Source organism: Rhyacophila brunnea, unplaced genomic scaffold (assembly GCF_057557595.1).
Source record: "Rhyacophila brunnea isolate RB1 unplaced genomic scaffold, BYU_Rbru_1.0 scaffold_10, whole genome shotgun sequence".
NCBI classification, from domain to species: Eukaryota; Metazoa; Arthropoda; class Insecta; order Trichoptera; family Rhyacophilidae; genus Rhyacophila; species Rhyacophila brunnea.
The window spans coordinates 38,665,546-38,688,849 of NW_028232752.1; the positions used below are offsets into that span (position 1 = coordinate 38,665,546).

At 32.1% G+C, this 23,304-nt stretch overlaps 1 protein-coding gene across 2 annotated transcripts in view; it reads right to left on the reverse strand.

Moving 5' to 3' along the window:
* LOC147079184 (uncharacterized) overlaps positions 1-23,304 on the reverse strand; it is a 491,603-nt gene that overhangs the window by 354,543 nt on the left and 113,756 nt on the right. For both annotated transcript variants that reach the window (XM_085954360.1, XM_085954352.1), the window contains exon 3: positions 2,384-2,507. In XM_085954360.1, coding sequence (XP_085810486.1) covers positions 2,384-2,507 — 124 coding nt within the window. The remainder of the gene's footprint in view (positions 1-2,383; positions 2,508-23,304) is intronic.

Sequence of the window (23,304 nt, forward strand, 5' to 3'; positions counted from 1 at the left end):
GCGACATGCTTTAAGGAGAATTCCTCAAGATAATCAGATCTTAGTAAGTGGCCAGAATATATATATATATATATATATAATTAATAATAACGTGATATACTGAACTTATAATATCGTAGGTCCCAGGTTCCAATAGTGGGCCTGGAAAATACACACATTATTTTCAGTGTGTGTTTGGAGTCAGAGTATGGATTAAGAGGTTTAACAAGTGTAACACAAACCTCCACTCTCTGGAGGCCCATATGATCTTCTGAGGATCGAACATGGTCAAAATAAAATTAGACAAATAAAATTGATCAATCTCTTTAAGAGTGTTTTGAATTGAGCGATATCGGGAGGATTTGCATACTTGCCTATTATCTATTAAGACAGGATATATTTCTTTAAGTTAATTATTACAATTTATACAAAGGCATTATACGATCGTAAAACGAACCCCTAAGGTAGATAATCAGCAGGTATAGGTAAAGTAGATAGTTTCAATAATGTTTTAAATGAAATTTTGACGAACGTTAAATTGCATTGTACCTACTAGTTGGTAGAAAATAAACATTAGCATATTATTTCAGTTGCTTTATATATATGTCCCAAAACATACTCGCAGAGATTACACAGCAAACAAAAAACAAGTGAATGCTTATAACTACTTACGTATTATGTAAGATGTAGGTATTGAGTTTAACTACCCTAATTCGAAGGGGTCTCTCATAGCCACACATACGATTACGTCCAATTCAGACGCCAGATTACGGTCGTTTTCATTCTTCGTCTGGCCAATAGAAAAATACGATCAATATAAAGAATCTCTAAATAAGTAGGTCAATCTGTTGAAAGGATTTCACATTACACTACTTCCCTATAATAATCATAAGCTGATAACGCCCACATTACTAGATAATTCTGCTACAAAGACAAACCTAACTACGAGTTGTTGACAATTAATTCAAAATATAATGCTTGTAAATTACAGTTAAGAAAGTTGTATGCGTATGATGTACCAATAGTATTTTATCATACATAGAGATAAGTGATAAGTGATAAGAATGAACGTTGGATCTAACCAGAGCATGAATTTAATCTATCTGTAATCGTCGTACATTAATTTAATATAATTATATAACTATTTAATTTCTAACTGAATAAAAAAACGAATTTGTTTCATATACCTACATCTAGTTAAATATGGGACGGTATATTCGGTCAGCGATGGCAAATACGTGGCACGCGTGCCCAACTTGGCACGCTAAAACTTTTCGACGGCACGCCAAAAAAAATGAATTCCTTTTATTTTTTAATATTCAAAACGTTTACAGCGGAAAAATATTAAATCAAAGCAAAATCGTGTTGATGTCTATGTATATTGTGGCAACACTTAACAATCGATGATATATTGAATCATGTACACTCAAAGACTTATTCCTTAAGCCTTATTTTCTTTATGTGTATCTTTTTAATATATTCAATAAAAAATATAGTTACCAATGTACCCATTTTTTATATTCAATAAATGATTTAGATTATATCATGACGTGTAGGTATCTAACACTTAAAAAGGAATGGCACGCCCCACATTAAAAAAATCGGCTTATTTTGGCACGCCGATCAAATCCTATATGCCATCCCTGGTAGGTATAGGTAGTAGGTTAGTAAGTATAAAAAACACAAGATTACCGGCTTAATTCTTATGATATTACGAAAAATGTTTTAATACATACCTATATACGGAAATCTATCTATTGAATAATCATATTCTTTGGATGTATTCATTAAATGTTTTCTACACAAGACGTGATGTAATTCTGTATATGTTACCACTAGCTAGACTCTAAAGCAGTGGTCGGCAACCTACTACCCGCGGGTAATTGAATTACCCACTACAACATTTTGAGTTACCCGCCAAGAAAATATGATATTTTTTTTCAAATTATTATTTTTATAAAATTATTCATTTATTGAAAACGGATTTTGACGCGAGATTCGAGGATTTAAAGACATTATGGTCCCAATGTTTAGCTTTATTATAAAACCGGATAAGATGGATTTAAACGATCTTGAGCTTAAATATTTTGAATATCTTAGAATAATAATCTGGAATTAGAATACATTGAATTCAAATGTTCAGTTCTATAGCCATTCTATAACGTTCTATTACCAACAATTTTTTCAAAATTCCACATATTTAAAAGAAATGAACAATAATTCTGACGGTTAATAATAATAATTGTAATATAATCTGATAGTATTTGATAAGTACCGAATGTAAAATATGTTATATTATGGAGTTGAACTACGTGGAAATGTGTTTAATAAACGTCTGCACACAAAAGGGTAATGTGCGATTGATAATGAGTGTTTATATTATTATTATGCTGTGTCGTCTTACCTTAGGATCAAAGTTGAAGATGCATTCTGGCCTCAAAGGGCAATCCAAGCCGCATTTACACGTCCCAGCCGCCTGCAGGTAGCCTCTGATTTCGTCCAGCGAACCCAGAGCCGCACCGCTTGGGCTGAAAATGAAGAGAAGGATACTTTGTAAAAATGTCAGTTGTTAGTAAGAGTAATAAAATTAACGATGATAGATAATATTTTGATTTATCGCCCCAAACTAAGAAAGAGAATAATGGTATATACGACATATACTGAAGTTCTTCAATCTCTTCCAAGAAGAGTGTATTTCCGCATTAGTTAAATCTGTCAAGGGGACGTTCTACAGAATTGGCAGAGAATTGAAAATATTATATTTTTTACATGTGGTCCATAATATCTGGTCTACTAGTTAATATAAAAAGGTCGCGTCAAAGTTGTTTGTGTCAATAAACTTGCCCACGACTCGATTGACTCATATTTCACATTTATTACGTCAGGGCTGTCGAAGACATAAATCATTAATATTTATACTTTTAAAATTTTATTTATAATATATATTATTTAAGTTTTGTGCATCTAATGCAGGGTCCACACTGGCAACCTCGTTAGATTTTACAATAATTATGATAAGTATCGTAAAATTTCTTAAGCAATGATGGTTAAATTTAATGAGGTTTGTTGCCAGTGTGGGATGTTGCCAGTGTGAACTTGTTGCCAGTGTGGAAATGGCATAATATCCACTGTGGTTTACGTAGTGGCATGGACCTGGGGTTAACTAATTCAAGAAGTCAACACCCATGATAGAAATTTTTCCAGTTTTGGTTGCATTATATTCCAAAACTCTTCTGTAAAAATCGTTCCCGATTTTATATATGGAAATTTCTCGGTGTACATAGTAAACAAACCTACAAATAAAAAAGACAAGAAGGAACATACTGATTCATCGCAGTAAAATTTGGCAATCAAATTCGCCATTTTGAAAAGCGACGATTTTGCGTAAACAAATATCACGTTGTCTGTACGTGTGCAGCAAACTTCGAATGTGTTTGTAATTTTGTGTATTTTATGTTTGTGTATCACGCATTGTCGGCCATATTTGCCGGCCTTTCTGATTGCCGTGATTTGTACACATCTTCCTTCCTGTCTTTTTTTATTCGTAGAAACAAACAGTATTTTCTATTAGTTAAATGAAGTTGACCTTGAATCTTTAATAAAATAATAAGTACACAATTAAAAGATTTTGAAATAGAAAAAACACATTTCCAAGCTTTCAGCCGTATTTACTCATGAATGTCATTAAGATAAATATATACACATTTTGATGTTATCTTGCAAAGTAAACAGTTATCTGTTCTTTATACTATAATAATATGTACATGCGAATGTAATGTTTTCAAATAATTGATATGGATTATATACCATCGTATTATTTTTCGAAATCATAAACATACTATAATAGTATTTGAGTATCAACCTATGTTCAATTTGAATTTGGTTATAATAATAATATACCCGTAGATATATCAATAGTATGTTTGCTACGAAATCCGCCCAAGTTATCAGTATGTACTTGCACAGGTTTGATTAAAAACTATGATGAAATTAACATACTATAATAGTATTTGAGTATCAACCTATGTTCAATTTGAATTTGGTTATAATAATAATATACCCGTAGATATATCAATAGTATGTTTGCTACGAAATCCGCCCAAGTTATCAGTATGTACTTGCACAGGTTTGATTAAAAACTATGATGAAATTAACATTTTAAAAATAATATTATAGTATTATTTTGACAGCCCTGTTTTCTGATCGGCAGATGTTTATAATAAAATAAAATAATAATGTTCGGCGGCCGACAATATCAATAATAATAATAATGTTTCTTGAAATAAAATCTCCGATGATTAGTGATTTTTGCGAAAAGATCGATTTAAATTAACGTGCTAACGACGCCGAGGTCCTATTTATACTAAATTATAATTGAACATTCGCTCTTCAGCCCCCTCTTAAGAGGACGTTCTACAGAAATGGCCTTGAGAATTGAAAATATGATTTTTTAACATGTGGTCCATAATATCTGGTCTACTAGTTAATATAAAAAGGTCGTGTCAAAGTTGTTTGTGTTAATAAATTTGCTCTGTGACTGATCCGACTCATATTTCACATTTATTTCATCAGGGCTGTCGAAGACATAAATCATAATATATATTTATAATTTTAAATTTTTATTTATAATATATATTATTTAAGTTTTGTGCATCTAATGCCGGGTCCACACTGGCAACAAGTTAATTTGCTGGCAACCTCGTTAGATTTTACGATAATTATTGTAAAATTTCTTAAGCAATTATGGTAAGTATCGTAAAATTTAATGAGGTTGCCAGCAACTTGTTGCCAGTGTGGAAATGGCTTAATATCCACTGTGGTTCACGTAGTGGCATGGACCTGGGGTTAGCTAATTCAGGAAGTCAACACCCATGATAGAATTTTTTCCAGTTTTGGTTGCATTATATTCCAAAACTCTTCTGTAAAAATCGTTTCCGAGTTTATAAATGGAAATTTCTCGGTGTACATAGTAAACAAACCTACGAATAAAAAAAGACAAAAAGGAACATACTGATTCATCGCAGTAAAATCTGGTAATCAAATTCGCCATTTTGAAAAGCGACGATTTTGCGTAAACAAATATCACGTGGTCTGTACGTGTGCGGCAAACTTCGAATGTGTTTGTAATTTTGTGCAAAGTGCGAATGTAATGTTTTCAAATAATTGATATGGATTAATTATACCATCGTATTATTTTCTCGAAATCATAAACATACTATAATAGTATTTGAGTATCAACCTATGTTCAATTTGAATTGGGTTATAATAATAATATACCCGTATATATATCAATAGTATGTTTGCTACAAAATCCACCCAAGTTATCAGTACGTACTTGCACAGGTTTGATTAAAAACCATGATGAAATTAACATTTAAAAAATATGAATGCTTAATATTATTTTGACAGCCCTGTTTTCTGATCGGCTTCATGTCGCAAGTGTTCATAAAATAATAATAATTCTCCGCGCGGCAGAAATTATCAGTAATAATAATAATATTTCTTGAAATAAAATCTCCGATGATTAGTGATTTTTGCGAAAAGATCGATTTAAATTGACGTAGTTACGACGCCGAGGTCCTTTTTATACTAAATTATATTTGAACGGCGGGCTCTTCAGCGGGCCCTTAAGACTCCGATGGGTAGGTCATACAGCAAGAATGGACAGAGACCAATCACCCAGGGGAATCCTGGATACCAGATCGGACGGTCCGAGTTCGACTGGCAGGCAAAGTAGGTTGTTGGGCCACAGATTTATATTTATTATATTATATTCTGTAGAAATAAATATCCTTATTTAAACAAGAGTGCCGAATAAAGGAGTTTTGTGTAAAATTAAAATCACTACGACTGACATGGTACAAAGTTTGGTTTCGCGTAAATCTTGATGGACAATGGCAACTAATCATTTGGAGTAGGGTTGGAGTCAACAAAACCATTGATAATTTTGAAAATAAAATACTGGTTAAATAGAAAACGTCGACTAATGAAAGAAGCAGTGGTCAAATACACAGTGTCGTTTGTGTTATTACATAAATGAATACGTGTATTAATTAAGGCTCTAAGTACCAAAAAGTAGTATTGCCTGTAGATACAAAATACCGAGTCATTGCAGTAAAATTTCATGAAGCAGACCTTTTGAAAAATGTGGTTTTACAGTGTGAAGCAATTACGGCAGCTTCTATAATTTTAGGTATTAGGAAGTCGCAAGTGTCAACACACCATCGTCAGCCATTTTATATTGAATGAAGTTGACCACTGTAGTGCTATTTACACAATTATAAATAAAACAGGCCAACGGACTTACAACGTCAACAGGTTTAAATATTTTGCTGTATTTTTTTGACTTGCTTGAGGCACTTAGACCATAGCTGAAGTTATTGGCGTTAGTATGTAGAACACTTTTCTATAAAATGTCAGTTTTTTTGTTTTTGGTACTTAGAGCCTTAATTAATACACGTATTCAAATTAAATCAGTAATACATTAAATTGACGTGCTTTCGAAATCTATGTTGTACTCCTTCGTGATGGCTTACTTATGTAAACATGCAACGTAGGTACTGTGGATTCCATACGACAGAAGCGAACTCGACTATTGACCGAATCAGGGAACTCAGAAATAATGAGAACTGAAATACCTAACGGATGTGGAGTAACAGGCAACCGATCTCGAATATGGGATAAACCCGATAAACTGATCATATGTAAAGAGTACGCTTGTCTTTCGTTCTGACAACACTGCTCTCGGTTTATACTTTATTCGCTGACGCTCATTTATTATGAGTTTATTTGACAATATTGCACGTCTATAATGTGTGGTTCATTTTCGTAGGACACTCACACATTCAAAATAAAAAAATCAAAATTCTAGGTGAAAATGTAGTGTATTGGGGAATAGCCTATTGGAATTATATTTATTAATCTGTTCTGTGAACCGAATATTATATGAAAAATAAAATACCTTTAGAACTTCAGGTGATCTGAGTGGGTTAGAAATTGCTTTGACAGTTGCTAATCTTCGGCGAGACATTGAGTAGTTGTTACTATTATTATATAAAATACTTTACAATAAGCTAAAATAGATCAAGAATATCATGATTTATCATATCACGATGGAACGATAAGTAAATATTAAGAATGATGTGAAAAAATACCTATAGCGTCTCGTAGTTACACGAGACATATTTTTGCAACAGTCACGTGTCAAGCCCGTGTGAACAAATTAAGCATTTACCTACTTGTAAATTCCCTTCATAAGATATGTCTTCATATAGTAGGTAGCAGTGGCGAAGGGTGGAGGTAGGCTGTTAAAATTCACTATAAATAGTGCACACGAAACTTTTTTAATCATATGTATTTGTTTTTATTGAACTAAGACTACAATTTACAGATGGTGTTAGTTAGTTTTTAAAAATCAATGAAACCATGCCTAAACGAAACCATAATAGTTTTGATCTAATTTGGGCAATACGATAAAATCGTGCACACTTATTCATTCATAGTTATTCGTTTTCGTTGGATTAAAAATACATATTACACATATTGTTGGTTATTATTTTTAATTCATTAAGCCCTGACTAAACCAAACTATAATAAATAAAAAATATTATTCTATTTATAAAATATTCAAAGTTATGTATCATTTGATTGCATAATTTTAGATATTTTATAGATAGACATGTATTTTTTGACTATTATCTATTATGGCTTGGTTTCTCAGGATTTAATTGAATTTTGAAAACTAACCAACACTACGTCGCTGCATATTCAATATGACCTATGTGCAGTTTTTGGTCAAAATGAGTTAATGATACCACTCGAAGCGGATTTTTTTCCCCACAATCTGAACGTATGCTTATATTTTTAAAAAAATCTGAGACAGCATGAATACCATATTAAATAAATCGTATGTGCAGCTATTCTAAAAATGCATCTGAATTAGTCGTATGTGAGCAATGTTGCACATACGATCATTTCATTTCGCACAAATTTTTTACCGTAGAGCACATCCGATTTATTTCATACTCACTATGATTTTGACGGTTTGCTACAAATCGACTTCGTTGCCGTTGAAGGTGTTGTTTCAGACTAAAGACATCACAATTTATCGATTATTATTTATCATCTTTCAAAGACTTAATTTACAATACATTATACTTACGTATTGACGTTTTATAAAATCCTTATTATCCATGAATTCGTCAATAATACTGTGAAAATATTCACGCATCGTTTTTAGATTATGTTCTTGAAGCGCTCGGTACATATGTCATGTTTATCACAATGTAGTGGCCTTTCTTTAGTATTATTTAAATATTTTTTTTCAAATTAGGGAAAGATTTTATTTTTACATATAAACTGTTAATAATACATCAACATTACGTAGTATTCTTATTTTATGCAGGGAACTAATAAAGGTGTAGGTAAGAATCGAGTCGCGGGTATAAAATATTAGGTACCTACTTCTTTCGAGGCAACAAAATGGAATTGAAGACACTGAATCGTCAGTATCACGTAAAGTAAAAAATGTTTCAAATACGATATATTTTTAACGTTTACCCCACCCTCGCAATGTAATGAAATTAATCCTCAACCTTCAACATCATATTAACCAGAGGATATTTCTAATATGCCCACACTCTGTAAAGACGGTATATTATCAAACTGTAATAACATACTGTGTGAATCTGCAGGAGAATTGATATTACAAAAAGAGCCAGAAAATGAAAACCAAATGCCTACATCATCATCATATCAACCAGAGGAAATTTATAATATGCCCACACTCTGCGAAAAGGTATATTATCAAACTATATACTAAGATAAATGTCTCAAAGACAAAAGTGATGAGGAACTGTTTTTCGGACCCTGCGATTATCTGTATTTCTGGCACCCAACTCGAGCAAGTCAGCAGCTACGTCTATCTCGGACAGCAGGTGTCCATAGACGGAAGCATGCATGATGAAATTGCTCGAAGAACAAAGCTGGGATGGAGTACTTTCGGACGTCTGAATAGTATCTTCAAGAGTGACCTACCATTATGTCTTAAGCGTAGGGTGTTCTAACAAATGTGTGCTATCCGTGCTCACGTATGGCTGCGAGACGTGGACCCTCAACACGAGAAATGTCCAAAGGCTAAGAGTCACACAGCGAGGCATGGAGAGGTGCATGTTGGGCATCACGCGAAAGGACCGTAAGAGAAACGAATGGGTTAGGAAGCAGACAAGAGTACACGATGTAATAGGCGTTGCCAAACAGCTGAAATGGAGATGGGCGGGGCACATTCCGTCATCCAATGGTACCCAAGGGGTACGAAACGGCCACAGGGTCGCCCTAAAAGCCGCTGGATTGACGAACTGATAAAGTTCGGCGGAAATACGTGGCAGCGAACGACACAGGACTGAGAGAGTTGGAGAAAGCTTGGGGAGGTCTTCATCCAGCAGTGGATTGACCCCAGCTGATGATGATGATATACTATGTGAAACTTCAGGAGAGTTAATATTATAAAAAGAAGCAGAAAAAGAAAACGTAATGCCTCCATCATCATCATCATCATCATCTGAAGACAATAACTACTAATATTGTGCTTTGTGAAAATACTGGTGAAATATTACATACTATGAACAGTATGGACTATACGTCATTGTCGTTGGACATTCCTGTTACGCATTTGATGAAACGAAATAAAATAAGGAGAACGTTAGGAGAGGCATACATTGGGTACAGAAAAGTGAATGATAAATATGTACTCGATGCTGTGAAACCTAGAAAAATATTGGGCGAACGGTGTCAGCACAAACTACCCAATAAAATATTGAAAACCTCATATTTGTGCCATTTAGTTACGGAAGACGACGGAATGACATTATAAAAAAATATTTTTATCCTGTTCTTATTTTTATAACTGTAACAATGTAGGTATTTCTAATAACTACCTAAGTATATACTTTTTTATATCGGCCCAATGTTTTCTTATCTTGTTCGTTTATATTAATATGTTTTTGTGAAAAAATAATTATTAAATCTTTCCACAAAAAGTTTCTTTTATTGAATGATCATACAAAACTCCTTTTGCTACATAAGCATACCCACAGGTAGTCAATTTCTGGAGCATGGGTTGAGGGTTAAATCCCTCGGCTGGCAAAATATGCATGTTATTTTTTCAATGTATGTTTGATCGAAAGCGAAGACCCAATAGGTCAGGCTGTTGGTTAAAGACAATTCTCCTAAAAAATCTTAATAATATAACCACTGCTCTGTGGACGCTCTGACTTGGCACAGAAAAATGGTGACTTATTTTTTAATATTTTTTATAAGTATAGGTACACCAATAATATTATAATAATATCACACACAATTTTCGTTCATGCTTAAATGCACTATTCTAATGTTTAGATGAATCTATTTTAGTATGAATTCTAACAAATTGTGTCAGTATAAAATAAATCGTATGTGCACAAAATGATGCATAGAATAAGTCGTATGTGCAAAATAATCGGAAAATAGCGTATTTTATGTTGAAATAGTTGTTTTTTTTGTTTTTCCAAACTCAAATAACATGTGAAATATTTAGGTCGAATTTAAAAAAAATAAAAAATGTATAAAATATTTTTAGTTATTTTTTAAAACAGTTTTTTTCGATTATCTCAGAATGTGTCAAATGACACATACGATTTATTGAATATGCAGCGACGACTATCTGTAAATTGTAGTTTTATTTCAATGAAAACAAATACGTATGTCTGAAAAAGTTTAATGTGCACTGTTTATGGCGGATCTTAACAGCCTACCTCCACCCTTCGCCACTGGTAGGTAGGTATATAGTAGGTAGGTATATAGTAGAAGTAGTATATAGGTGACTTTCGCAGTCCAATGTGTAAGACGATAGACTTTCATACAGGGGCTCCGGGTTCGATTCCCTGAAAGGTCACAATATATTTATGTGTTTTCTTCAGTCTGACTGTTTGTGATTGTTTCACTCATATTATTACTAAATACATTACTAAATGGCCTATTGTAGTGTTAAGAATAATATATACGTATATAGGTACTCTATATTATATATGTCCTACCTATTGATCGATTGATTATTTTTTTCGAGTAAAAGCAGATAGGCATATTTAGTCACTATGCCAAAGTGTACGCTGTTACTAAAACTTCCTCCTAATGATGTCTTATAACAGCGTATAATGATAGCTCTGACCAACTGCAGGTATTGTAAAGTGCGGCGGGCATACATACGTACACTATTTGGCTGATGAAACTGTCTCGGAAACAGTGTTGTCCAACGTTGTAGAGCCGTGTCCGTAACTGGACTGCGACGAACATAGCCGACCTCGACAGCCTTCCTTTATTGATCCACACAATTATTATACAAACAAAGTGAATGAGGTAAGAAATAAGATATATTATAGAGCCGACGACAAGATGTCAGTGATCACTAAAAATCATCAGGCGGGACTCCCGCTTCGCATCGATATGATCTCTCCGGCCATAGTATGCCGATAAAATCTAGAAAACCTTTTGGGAAAGTAGAAGAGCTGGTTTAAAGGAACGATACGGCAACGTGAATGGCAGGCAACTGGCGTAAGGAACTCCTATCTGGTAATAGACCCTCTAATAGTCTAATATACCTCATTAGTGCTGTTGTCTTGACAATGTGATTTTATATTAATTTATATGACTGTGACTATGCTTTTGTTTGAATATCTCTATGATGTCTTCTACCTACATCATCAAAATTAATGAATTCAGAAACGGAACTATACAATATATTATTATAAAAATCACTTACATATTTGAGAAAATAAGCACATACGTATGTACGAATGATGCTTTAGAGTTACTTTAGAACAATTGGTTGATATTATTAATAAATAATCATCTCTAAAGTAAAATGAAACGGCCATTGACCAACATTGAGCTAAAACAGAAGACCGCGGGGTTTTTGTATGCGATGATTTAAAAGCGATACAGCGGTCAAGCAAATTGCACAGTGCAACATGCAACTATGGTAAGTAAGTGGGTACAGAATATCATAAAGTCCATTACAAACAGTATGAACCCCGACGTTGTGGTCGATTCCGTTAATATTTGGTCGTAAACTGAAAACATTCAAGTCTTCATTTTACAGCATTTTAATATCTGAGATGAGTTGCGCTTTTAACCCAATAAATGAAGAAGTCACTATGATAAATAGTAAATATTATATATGATTCCGCATCCGTGATTTATTTTAAATTAGTAGGTACAACGCCCATCCAACTTCTAAGCAGTATCTCATCAATTTAGGACGTCTTTAATTATTCTGCTTTCATATTTCTTTTCTTTAGTATCACTATTTTTCAAGAAATGCTTCAAGCATCCTGCATACAACACATTAGCAGTGGCGAAGGGTGGGGGTAGGCTGTTAAGATTCGACATAAATAGTGCACACCAAACTTTTGTCTTTCATGCTTATTTGTTTTCATTGAACTAAGAATATAATTTGCAAATGGTGCTGGTTAGTTTTTAAAATTCAATTAAACCTTGCCTAAATCAAACCATAATAGTTTAGGTATGATATGCAGTGGTCGGCTCGCGAGCCACATGTGGCTCTTTGGGTATTGGCGTGCGGCTCTTTTTTTGCCAAACTCCCAATTCACATTTTTCACAAAAACTTTTGCAAAATTCACAATTTTTATTTTTTGCCATTAATATGTACACTTTTTATATTTTATAGTGACATTATCGCGAGCCTAATTATTCCTCCGTGATGCTTGATGCAAAAAGGTATCATTGTTTGTTTACTTTATGTCTCGTTTTTTTAATTCAAAAAAGTCACGTACAACACACATAGTGCAAAATATTCCTAAATAATATAACATTTTTATAAACAAAAAAAAAAACAGAAAAATATAAATAGAGTTTGAAAATACTATTAATACCTAACTCTGATAATAATAATACCTTTATTACCACTGATTATTTTAGGACAGATATATTAAATATGAGGGAATATATTATTATTATGCGGAGATTCCAAGAATTTAAAAATATTAACAAACCCTAGTATTTGTTTTAAATTAGCCCATTACAAAAGTCGACAAATTAATTTTTTCTCCATTTAACATTGACAAGAGCACTTTTGAAATACAATTTTATTGGTGGATTTAACGAGCAAAGAGTTATGGAGCTCCAAATTTGTAGGTCTTGCCACCAAAATTGAAGATTTGGAGAGAGAAAATGCAATTTAATTTCAGAACACAATTGGTGCGCTCTAAAAGATCCACATAAGGTAGATGCTATGATTTTTTAATACATGGAACAACTTTTCGAACTCATATGACCAGTTGAAACAAATTATATTTGCTATTTTTACTATATTCGAGTCTACCTAATATGTATGTGAACATTAGAGAAACCAAATAACCGATGAGAATTTGGAGTCGCGCCTGAAATTAAAAACTACAAGTTACATACATATCAAACATACAGAAACTCTCAAAAGAAATGCAAGTGAAGTCTTGTTCACATTAGTTTTAAGGAATGCGTGAAAATTGTGTGTACTTCTTATTCTATTCTCTTATTCTGTAAAAAATATAATTTTATCGATATAAAACATATATTTATGTTAGTTTTATTCTGGAAATCTTCTTCACTTAATAAATAAACAATTATAAAAGGTAATTAATTCATTTAAATAAATCATATTTATAAAAATATACGTATGGCTCTCGAATTTTTTTAACCGTTGTGCTACTCATATTTGGCTCTTTTGGTTCAAGAGTTTGCCGACCCTTGTTCTATAGTAATATAGTTGATCCGACAAAAATAGTGCACATTTTTTCAGTCATACTTATTTGTTTTCGTTGAATTGATAATACAAATTACAGATGGTGTTGGTTAGTTTTTTTTAATTCATTAAAGCCCTGCTGAACTAAACCATAATCGATAAAAATATTCTTCTATCTATTAAATATCTAAAATTATGTATGGTTTAATGGCATAATGTTAGATAATTTATGAATAAACAAATATTATTTCACTATTATCCACTATGGCTTGGATTAGGCAGGGTTTTATTGAATTTTAAAAACAAACAAACACCATCTACACGTAGCCTTAGTTCAATGAAAACAAATACGTTTGACTGAAGTTCAGTGTGCACTATTTATGTCGGATCTTAACAGCCTACCTCCACCCTTTGCCACTACACACTAGCATGATAGATGACTTATCATAGTATAATGTTGTTGATGTCTACGATACGATATGGCTGGCCCTTATACCCATCGGAATTTTCTTCGTCATAATATCGTAATCTATTATATTCCTAAACTGACGGGGATGAGGGTTCTTGGATATACGGACGAAATATTCCTAATCTAATATCATTAGATAGGGATTATAATATTATTTTAGCAGCATAAGATACTCTTGTTACAGTGTAATATCTCAGTACTAAATGTCAAATCATCTTTTAACTAAGTATTTAACCAACAGTATAATATAACTCCCACTATGAGGATAGCACTTGGTGAATTTTAATTCAATGCTTAATTATAAAACTACAAATAAGAACATAGAAATAATATTAATACGTACAAGTCAAAACATTTTAATGTTATTATGTAGTGACATATCCCATTTACATTCATATTGTACCTAATAGGACATACATATACTTTATATAAAATCTATAAATATTAAAGTAGACACATTAACCGAATAGGTCAAATAAATACAAGAACGGAAACTTTCATTAATAACCCTTATTACTCAGTTATTATTTATTCAGTTCAAGAAAGTCAATTCCAATAATCCAACGTTTTTATATTATGACGCAGCAAATGGAACAGATAGGTATAACTGCATAATCGGTATCTCTTGTGTGGAGGCGTTATGAAATTATACCTAATACCTATAATCTAAGTACCTACTTACACTAAAAAATGTTGTCTTATTTTATGCTAGTTATAGTACAGGTTTAATAAGTATAGTATTTCTGAAGAACTATAGTATCTACTTACCTATATGGAACATTTTTCAATATATTAAAATCATATTTTATTTTTCCATATTTGACATAAAATTAACCAATAACTTACTATGTTATATTTTACGCTGAATCAAAATAAAGTTTTGTACAATAAGTATATGGTTGGCAACACAGAGTCAAATCAAATGTACTATTCAATAGAAGGAATAGGTACAATGTAAGCAATACAACAAAATATTAATATGGCATGTATGTATGCAATATCTATATAAAATATTTGCCTACAGCAGTGTTGCCAACCGTACTTTAATTATAGCATCTGTACTATAATTTTGGTCCGCGTACTATTTACGATATAAAACAGGTATAGTACCTACGCCCAAAATACTATAATTTTATATATCGGAAAAAATATGTAAAACATAATAAATGTCGACACTTCCGTTCGATAAATTGGTGCAAAATACTCTAAATATCGCAATACAAGAAGATTTGGAAAACGTGGAAAAAAATTGCTCGAAAAATGTAAAAAATCCCTTGACTTTGGTTTAAAATGAAATTTCTTGAATTCTTCGGTAAGCATTTTTGGTCGGAAGAGATACAATAAAAAGGGGTCTCGGAGTTTCTCAAATTCTCCGTTATTTTTTTCTGAGATACAAAAAACCTAGGTATACATTTTCAACAGATGATAACGCATACTATATTTTTATTCCCCAAATACCTACTATAATTTTAGAGGCTCTGTACTATAATTCCACTTTCAAAAGGTGACAACACTGGTCTTACAGAGAACAGAAACGCACTTCCGTCGGGCAACATTTCAGTGTGATACAACTTGTTAATTCAATCAATAATAATTAATACGGTACATGAAACAAGTCGACCATTCAGCGGCCGCTTTCTAAAATATCCAAAGCGAGCACAGAGGCACTGCTCACATTATATTTCAAATTATTCCGTTATATTGGTATACCTACAGATTGACCAAAATGTAGTCACTCAATATAAAATTAACCGAATTGAGGATTTAGCGGCCGAGTACTCCGCCTGATACCATATAGATAGGTAATAATATATTTTAATGAGTTAGACAGAGTTTCACCAATTTGCATTATTTGAAATATAAACAATAATTAGCACTACGATCGAATCTCACAGTTTCGTGCCGCGGCTTGACTAAATAGAATATCTTGGGACATTGGTAAGTCACCGTATCTGGATTTTTGGATTGTCATCGTGTGTTCTACCCACAGAACAGATAATACCTAATTATTTATGAGTTCCCTGGTTCTACCTCTTTTCCACGATCTCTGGACTCGTCGCAGCCAGGGGTCGTTCCAAGAGATGATGTTTTGAAATTTACCGTGTAAAGTGTAAAGGCTGGAGTATAAAGCTTAGCGGTGCTGAAGGCTTTTGCTGCATGACCATTGCAGGCATTAATTTTGCCGCATTTGGATGTTCACTTGGTTATCGCATGTTCACATAAATGTCGACACAATGAAAACATATAGGTATACGCGAATCATATTAAAATGTAGGATAAATAAATTCGTCGACGTCATTCGTCCACACTATGCAAAAAGCTGGCGTAAATGTGCTGGTATGTAATTGAGACTACCCAGGGAATACAAAATCTATTCTGTGAGTCTCACCCGTGTTCTAGTGATAACTATCCCGGGTCTTTTCGGATGTTACGGTATTAACAATTTCGAATCAACGAATCCGGCTTGAGAGTGGGTCGATTGTTTGGGCCCCGCATCAATAAAAGTACTAGTGCTTTACTTGAGGCTGTATTGACACTATCCGTGGCTTTATCTAACTGACTTTCTCTTAGGAATGATTCCATATTATAGTCTAACCAAACACTCTAAACCTAAACGATAGACGATACTGTGCCTATGTCGTCTTCTGTTTTAATGCTGTTGTAACACTATTTCAAGTATTTCTTTGTTTTTTTTTTTCATGTCATGTTGTGAACATATTGAATTTGTAATGTTCACTAGGTATATAATATATAAATAAAATAAAATTTGAATTTCTGTAGACATGATTTTGTGTTGATGCATATGAATTTGTTTATGCGCATATTTAAATTTTGTCAAAAGTAAATAATTAGGTATCTCATTTTAGTGACAATATCGCTTGTTTAATGCAATGCAATGGCAAACGATTATGAAAGCTTCTCAGGTAGTAAATAACATGTATGGATCATTATTATCAATAATTGCTACTTTTGTAGATCTTCTCTACCTCATTCCGACACAATCTGTAGCCAAAGATATTATATCGTTTGTACTACTCACACTCATTTTGAATGGCATTTACATTCACGATTTCTCGGATTTGTAAGACATAATTTTATTATTATAAAATCGAGACGCCAAAGCCGGTCTGATGCTGCCATGAATCATTCGCTTTCCCGGCTGTAAGTAAAATGTCATCGCCGTTGGACTACTTGGGCTAGTAAGTACCTAGTAGTTACAATAAGCACCGCGAGACACTTATTGTGTATGTAGAAAGCTATACTATGAAATAAAAGCTATTATTTCATACATACTAGGTACTTCCAATCAGTGGCGTGCCCATACAGGCAAAAACGAAGTGCCCTACCTGTCTGGGACATTATTAATGGCGTAAGAAAAAATATTACAATATTTTAAATATAGTATTTTCATTCATACACTCGGCACCCTCTATAAATAGTCTATACTCTACACCAATGGTTCTCACGTGACATTCACCTGTGGCCGCACAATTGACATTGACAGTTCTATGGAAACGTCTGGTGGCCGCACCGAATTTCACCTTTGTTGTGATTGAATAAATTAAAGCTAAATTTTATTTACTAAAAAAAATAATCAATTTAATTTAATTTAATAAATTAATAAAAGATATTTAAACATTTTAGTACAAATCTATTTAAGTTAAAAATAATACAAATGGAAATTCTTCAATACCCCTTTTTTCCAATGCGACCCGCATGGCTGCTTCTAAGTTTACATCTGTCAACTGGCTTTGATATTTGTTTTTTATGAAGTGTAATACACTGAATGATCTTTCTCAGTATATAGTAGTAGGAGAAATCGACAATATTAATAAAGCAATAAATTGTTGACAATTCTTTGAATTGATTTGATTCTTGGTCAACGTATAACTTCGATCAATTTTTTCAACCGTGGTATCATTAAAATGATTTTTAAGTACCTACTTGGTCATGACTCATTTCCAATGCTTCTACTAACTACTGGGTCGAATACAACCCGTGGTTGGGTTCATCGTAAGGAGAGATGTGAGTTATGTCTGCCCATTTTCGGTCCTTGGATGGAGCATATTGCAGTGGCGAATACTGAATACATCATTTAGAACCTACCTTCTTAAGAAAAATACATTCTAATAAAAAACGTATTTCTTTATAATAGTTACTGTATTGTTGATTATAACAGTAATATACCAAGACCCATGTGTATGTATTGCAGTTTAATATGAGTAGAATTAATACACCGGGTTGATAGACGTGTGACACGACCCCTCCCCCACATCTACACTAGATACTAATATATCAATGTATAACCGAACCATTCCTGAAAAGTACCTACACTTAGACCTGCTATTTTGTGTTAATTGTGATTCCTACTGACTTTGAAATTTAATGTCCGTACTGCCCAGTGCCCGTCTTGTTTCAAAGGTGTGCACGCCATTAGTTCCAAAGTATTAAGGCCATTGGACCCGTTTTTTCCTGTCTTCTCAGAATTGTGGAAATGGCAAGGACGTTTAACACGAATTGACACATAATAAACACTTTATTTATTTAAAATCTAATAAATAATATTCAAATAACACTTTTTGTGTCATTGAAATTTTCTGATTCGCTTTACTTTTTAAAATAAATGACAAATAGTCGGTCCTGTTTTCGAAATTGGCCAAAACGACTGTCACGCCACAATGAATTTTTGAACTTAATAATAGTTTTGCAGGTATATATTGTATGAAAGAAATGGGTAAAACAATACATTTCATTGATTAACTCACGTACTTTTTTTAATTTCAGAAAAATAAAGATTTTAAAGCCATTTTAGTTTGAGTATACATCAGCCAATTTTGAATGATTTTTTCTCACAAAATAATATATACTGCACAATAAAAATATTTTTTTATTATAATATAACATTTCCGTAATACTATAAATAATAATTAACAATGAAAAAATAAATAAAACCCTATAAATTCGGTACAATTAGTGACGCTATATTACCAAAACACGTCGTACGTTTTCATGTATTTATCCTATTTTCAGACAATTTAGAAATATAATTATTTTGCAAAATTAACAAAAAGAGACCATTTGATCGATTAATCCATATAGTTTTTCTAATTTCTCATTTCTAACCTTAGTAGGCTTCTGAATTTCAACGGGTGAGGACGTCTTTTTTTTCCAAAATTTTATCCGTCGCGAACAGTATTTTAACTCATAGAAAAATGACCTTTACTCGCATTGCAGTAACAATCAAATTGGCAAGACCACATGACGTAGACCAGGTGTTATAATTTGTGTTGACAAATCAAACATCATAAAATACCAGTGAATGTCAAACTGAGAAAAATGTAGTTATATTATATTATTTATTATCTTGTAATACAAATGGTTGCAGCATGTGAGATATTGTAAGATAATTGAATCTTATAACCACGATGGCTACAAAGAAGTCCTAAAGGTATTCGTTCGGTGCAACATTTATAAAAAAAAATATTTTGGACTTGAGCAGTTTAGATAAAATATAGGTGGACTTTAATTATTTTGATAAATACCTACTTGGTTGGGCTTTAAACGATTTGAAAAACTTTGCATGTACTTAATACAGTTTTTATGTACCTGGGTCGCCATGTTTTGTTATTTTCAAAGGGACGTATCCAGAAGTATGTTTATTGGCATTATCAATAGAAACAAAATAATATTATTTTTCAAGGTCTATTTATTATCGATCTTAAGTGGTTTATGTCACAAATAGTAAATTTGTAGAAAATTTAAAGTAAAATACGTTTTCGAATGCTGTCATAGTAATGGCCACTGAAACATGTGTCATAATTTTCCTAATCGTCAAAATAATAATAAAATAAGTGTTTTGGGGCACAAAATCACGTATATGTTTTATGATGTATGTATTTTTCAGATGGTTTGTGGTAAAATCTTTTTTTTTCATACTGCCACAATTCAACTATTCATAATTAATTGTTTGTTAAATTTTTCATTGTGCACTTTGACTTAATAGGTAGGTGATAAAGTTTTTACCTTACTTTATTGTATTAATTTATTGTTAAGTGAGAATTAGCTGCTTTCGTTGTCAGTGTATATTTGAGGAGTGCGCATCCTGACGATGTCGAAAGGCGAAACCAGGATCGCATAAAACGACTCAAATGAAATAGTACAAAACTTTTAGAATTTAATATATTTAATGCCGAGTTGAATTGAATGGAATCACCTTAGGCATTTATTAGTAATTATTTAACTCAAGTAAAACATATATTGAGGTAAGAACCTATTTCATTGAATAATAAAAACAATATTACTCTTCACATCACAAGTGACAAGATTTATATGAATTGTGTATTGCCTGAACTCGTTGATCCTAGACTAACACGGTCGATGGATATAAGAAACCCTCAATATAATAATTATCAAGTTAACAATTAATATCTATCAATATAATAATATCAATTAATAGCTATCAATAGAAAAAAAAATAAAATTATAAAAAAAAACAATTAATAATAGTTATTCTAATACATTGCATACCGTTAAACCAATACACTAATTAAGGAACCAATTATTAATTTTCTATACACTAATGTTCCGAAATCCTCCGCAAATTCATTCATTCAATTCATCCAAATACATGCTATTATAATAATTGTTTCTTAAATCATAATTGTTGTGTACTAAATTTAAAAAAAAAACGTTCCTCGACAAATATTCATTGAATTGCTTTCTTTTATGAGTCATTTTTTTATAATTTAATAAAAACGCAATAATAACAGAAATCTTTCATGCCATCTTGTGAATGTTTTAAACTTATAATTTGTAATGTTAGCTTATGAAAATGAATAAAATTATTTGTTTACACTTTCGTGTTTTTTAGTATTAGATTTTTTTTTGAAAAATATTTGCACTGAATTTGAACCTACAATATGATAGGTTCAAGAAAAGGTGTCACTTCACAAATTCAGCATATCAATAATATGAGGTTCTTATTTAGAGGTCTACTATTTTTATTCTTATAATTTATTCTACCGACTACAAAAATGTTTATAAAATTTGTTAGGAAAAAAATATTATTAATTCAACACTTTTAAAACCTCTGATTTCGTATCTACTACGCGAGACGCCGAGCGAAGCGATTTTTGTTTTTTTACGCTTCGAGCATTGTTATTTTTCATGGCGCTTACGTCAAATTTGATTCTTGCGAATAAACCCATACGCCTTAAAGCTTAATATATGTGACTACGACTGTGTGAGTGGTTGTTACGACAGCTAGAATGATTTACTCGCATTTTTTATAGCTGAAAGATGCCTTTATCGCTGATTTTAACGCTGGTGATAAAATTAAAGCAAAAGCATACACGAAACGAGATTAAAGTTAAGCACAAGAATGATAGTCGTAACGGCATCACGCAATTCATCACGATGAGCCAACAGAAATTGTGCCAGATGTGCTGCGAATTCTGTACGTAAATTTTAAATTTACCGGACAAAGTTACGAAATAATTATTTTTTAATAATCGCTAATTCATTAGAAAAATATAGATGATCATTTAAAACTACGAATGGACGAAAATGATCATACTTATAATTATTTTATTATTTTACTTTCGCTATCAGTCTTTTTTAGAACAGGACTTGTTATAAAATTTAATATAAAATAAGATGTAGACAAATTACTGTATAAATATGGGTGCGCCATGGCAATTCATTCCATTTAATCAGTACGTATTTTGAGACAGTGCGTTTTCATGAAACTGAGGAAGACGAGAACAATAATTATTAATATTAGATTTTGTCGACATCAATATTGTACCTAACTTATAATAAGAATGTGTGATATACATAATATACATTATCTACGGATTCTATGGTCTATAGATTCTCACATGTGAAATTTCTATTTAAATTTCAATTTCCAATGTATTAAATAAAATAATACGTCATTTCAGATAATCTATGCCTACTTTCTAACAGTAAAATCATTTACACATCAACATTTCATAGTACTTAAGCACATAGGTAATGAAAAGTGCATAGGTACTTTCTACCATAGTATTATTGTTTCACATTCCAGCAATCGTAATCTCAACAAATTATCTTTTCGCTGCATTCGCGTCTGGCATTAGCATGGTTTCCTTCGAAGGCATTCACTCGAGTCTAATTTTCCTATTTGTTCAAAGTAAAGTTGTCTGAAACCATACAACTGATTCACAATTAATAATGGCAAAGAATCATTCACTCCGATTGCTCGAAAGCGCATCAGATATCGGCGTATCGCACACAGGCCACATTTTGCGGTTGGGTAAATTCTTTCGCATTAGGCGGCCACAGACGTACAGTTTTCGTTTTCAATAACTGTTCAATAACTGTACGTTAGTGGCCACACCACAGATCAGTTTAACTACCCAATTTAAATCTGTCGAACTGTCAACAGACGTGCCCATATACGTACAGTTATTGTCTGTGGCAGAGAAAGTGTCAAAAACTATGGAGGTTAGGTTCGCGGAGATATTACACAGAGGTATTGTTTAAAGGGGTCTTAAAGTTTTAGGTAGGGTATACTTGAACGATATTGATACACGAATAATTTTACTTTGAATTTATTATGGTTATAATTGTTTTTATTAGAAACAAATTGACATAATACCTATGACGTTGGTAAAATAAATCATGATTTCGCTAGTGGATTGTGTATTTTATCCATTTACCGAAACAAACCTATACACATTCGTGTAAATATAAAATATAATCTTTTCTTTTGAATAAATTATTCCCATTAATAGACAGTATGAATTAAGTAAGAAAACGGTAATATTTATAAAGGTATTGATTTTATATACAATAAATTTAAACATGCCGCAAAATTATATTTACATCAATCATCAGTATAATAATTAATTACTATGATATTATTAAAATATATACTTAAATTTTATTTAGATTTACCGACATTGTCATTCACAATTAGGTATATTAATTTATGTTGTGAACGTCTTAAATTAATAATTTGTAATATTCACTACATACAATAAATAAAATTTGAGTACTGAGTTATTAGTCTATATTTTCACAATAACTTAATATTTAT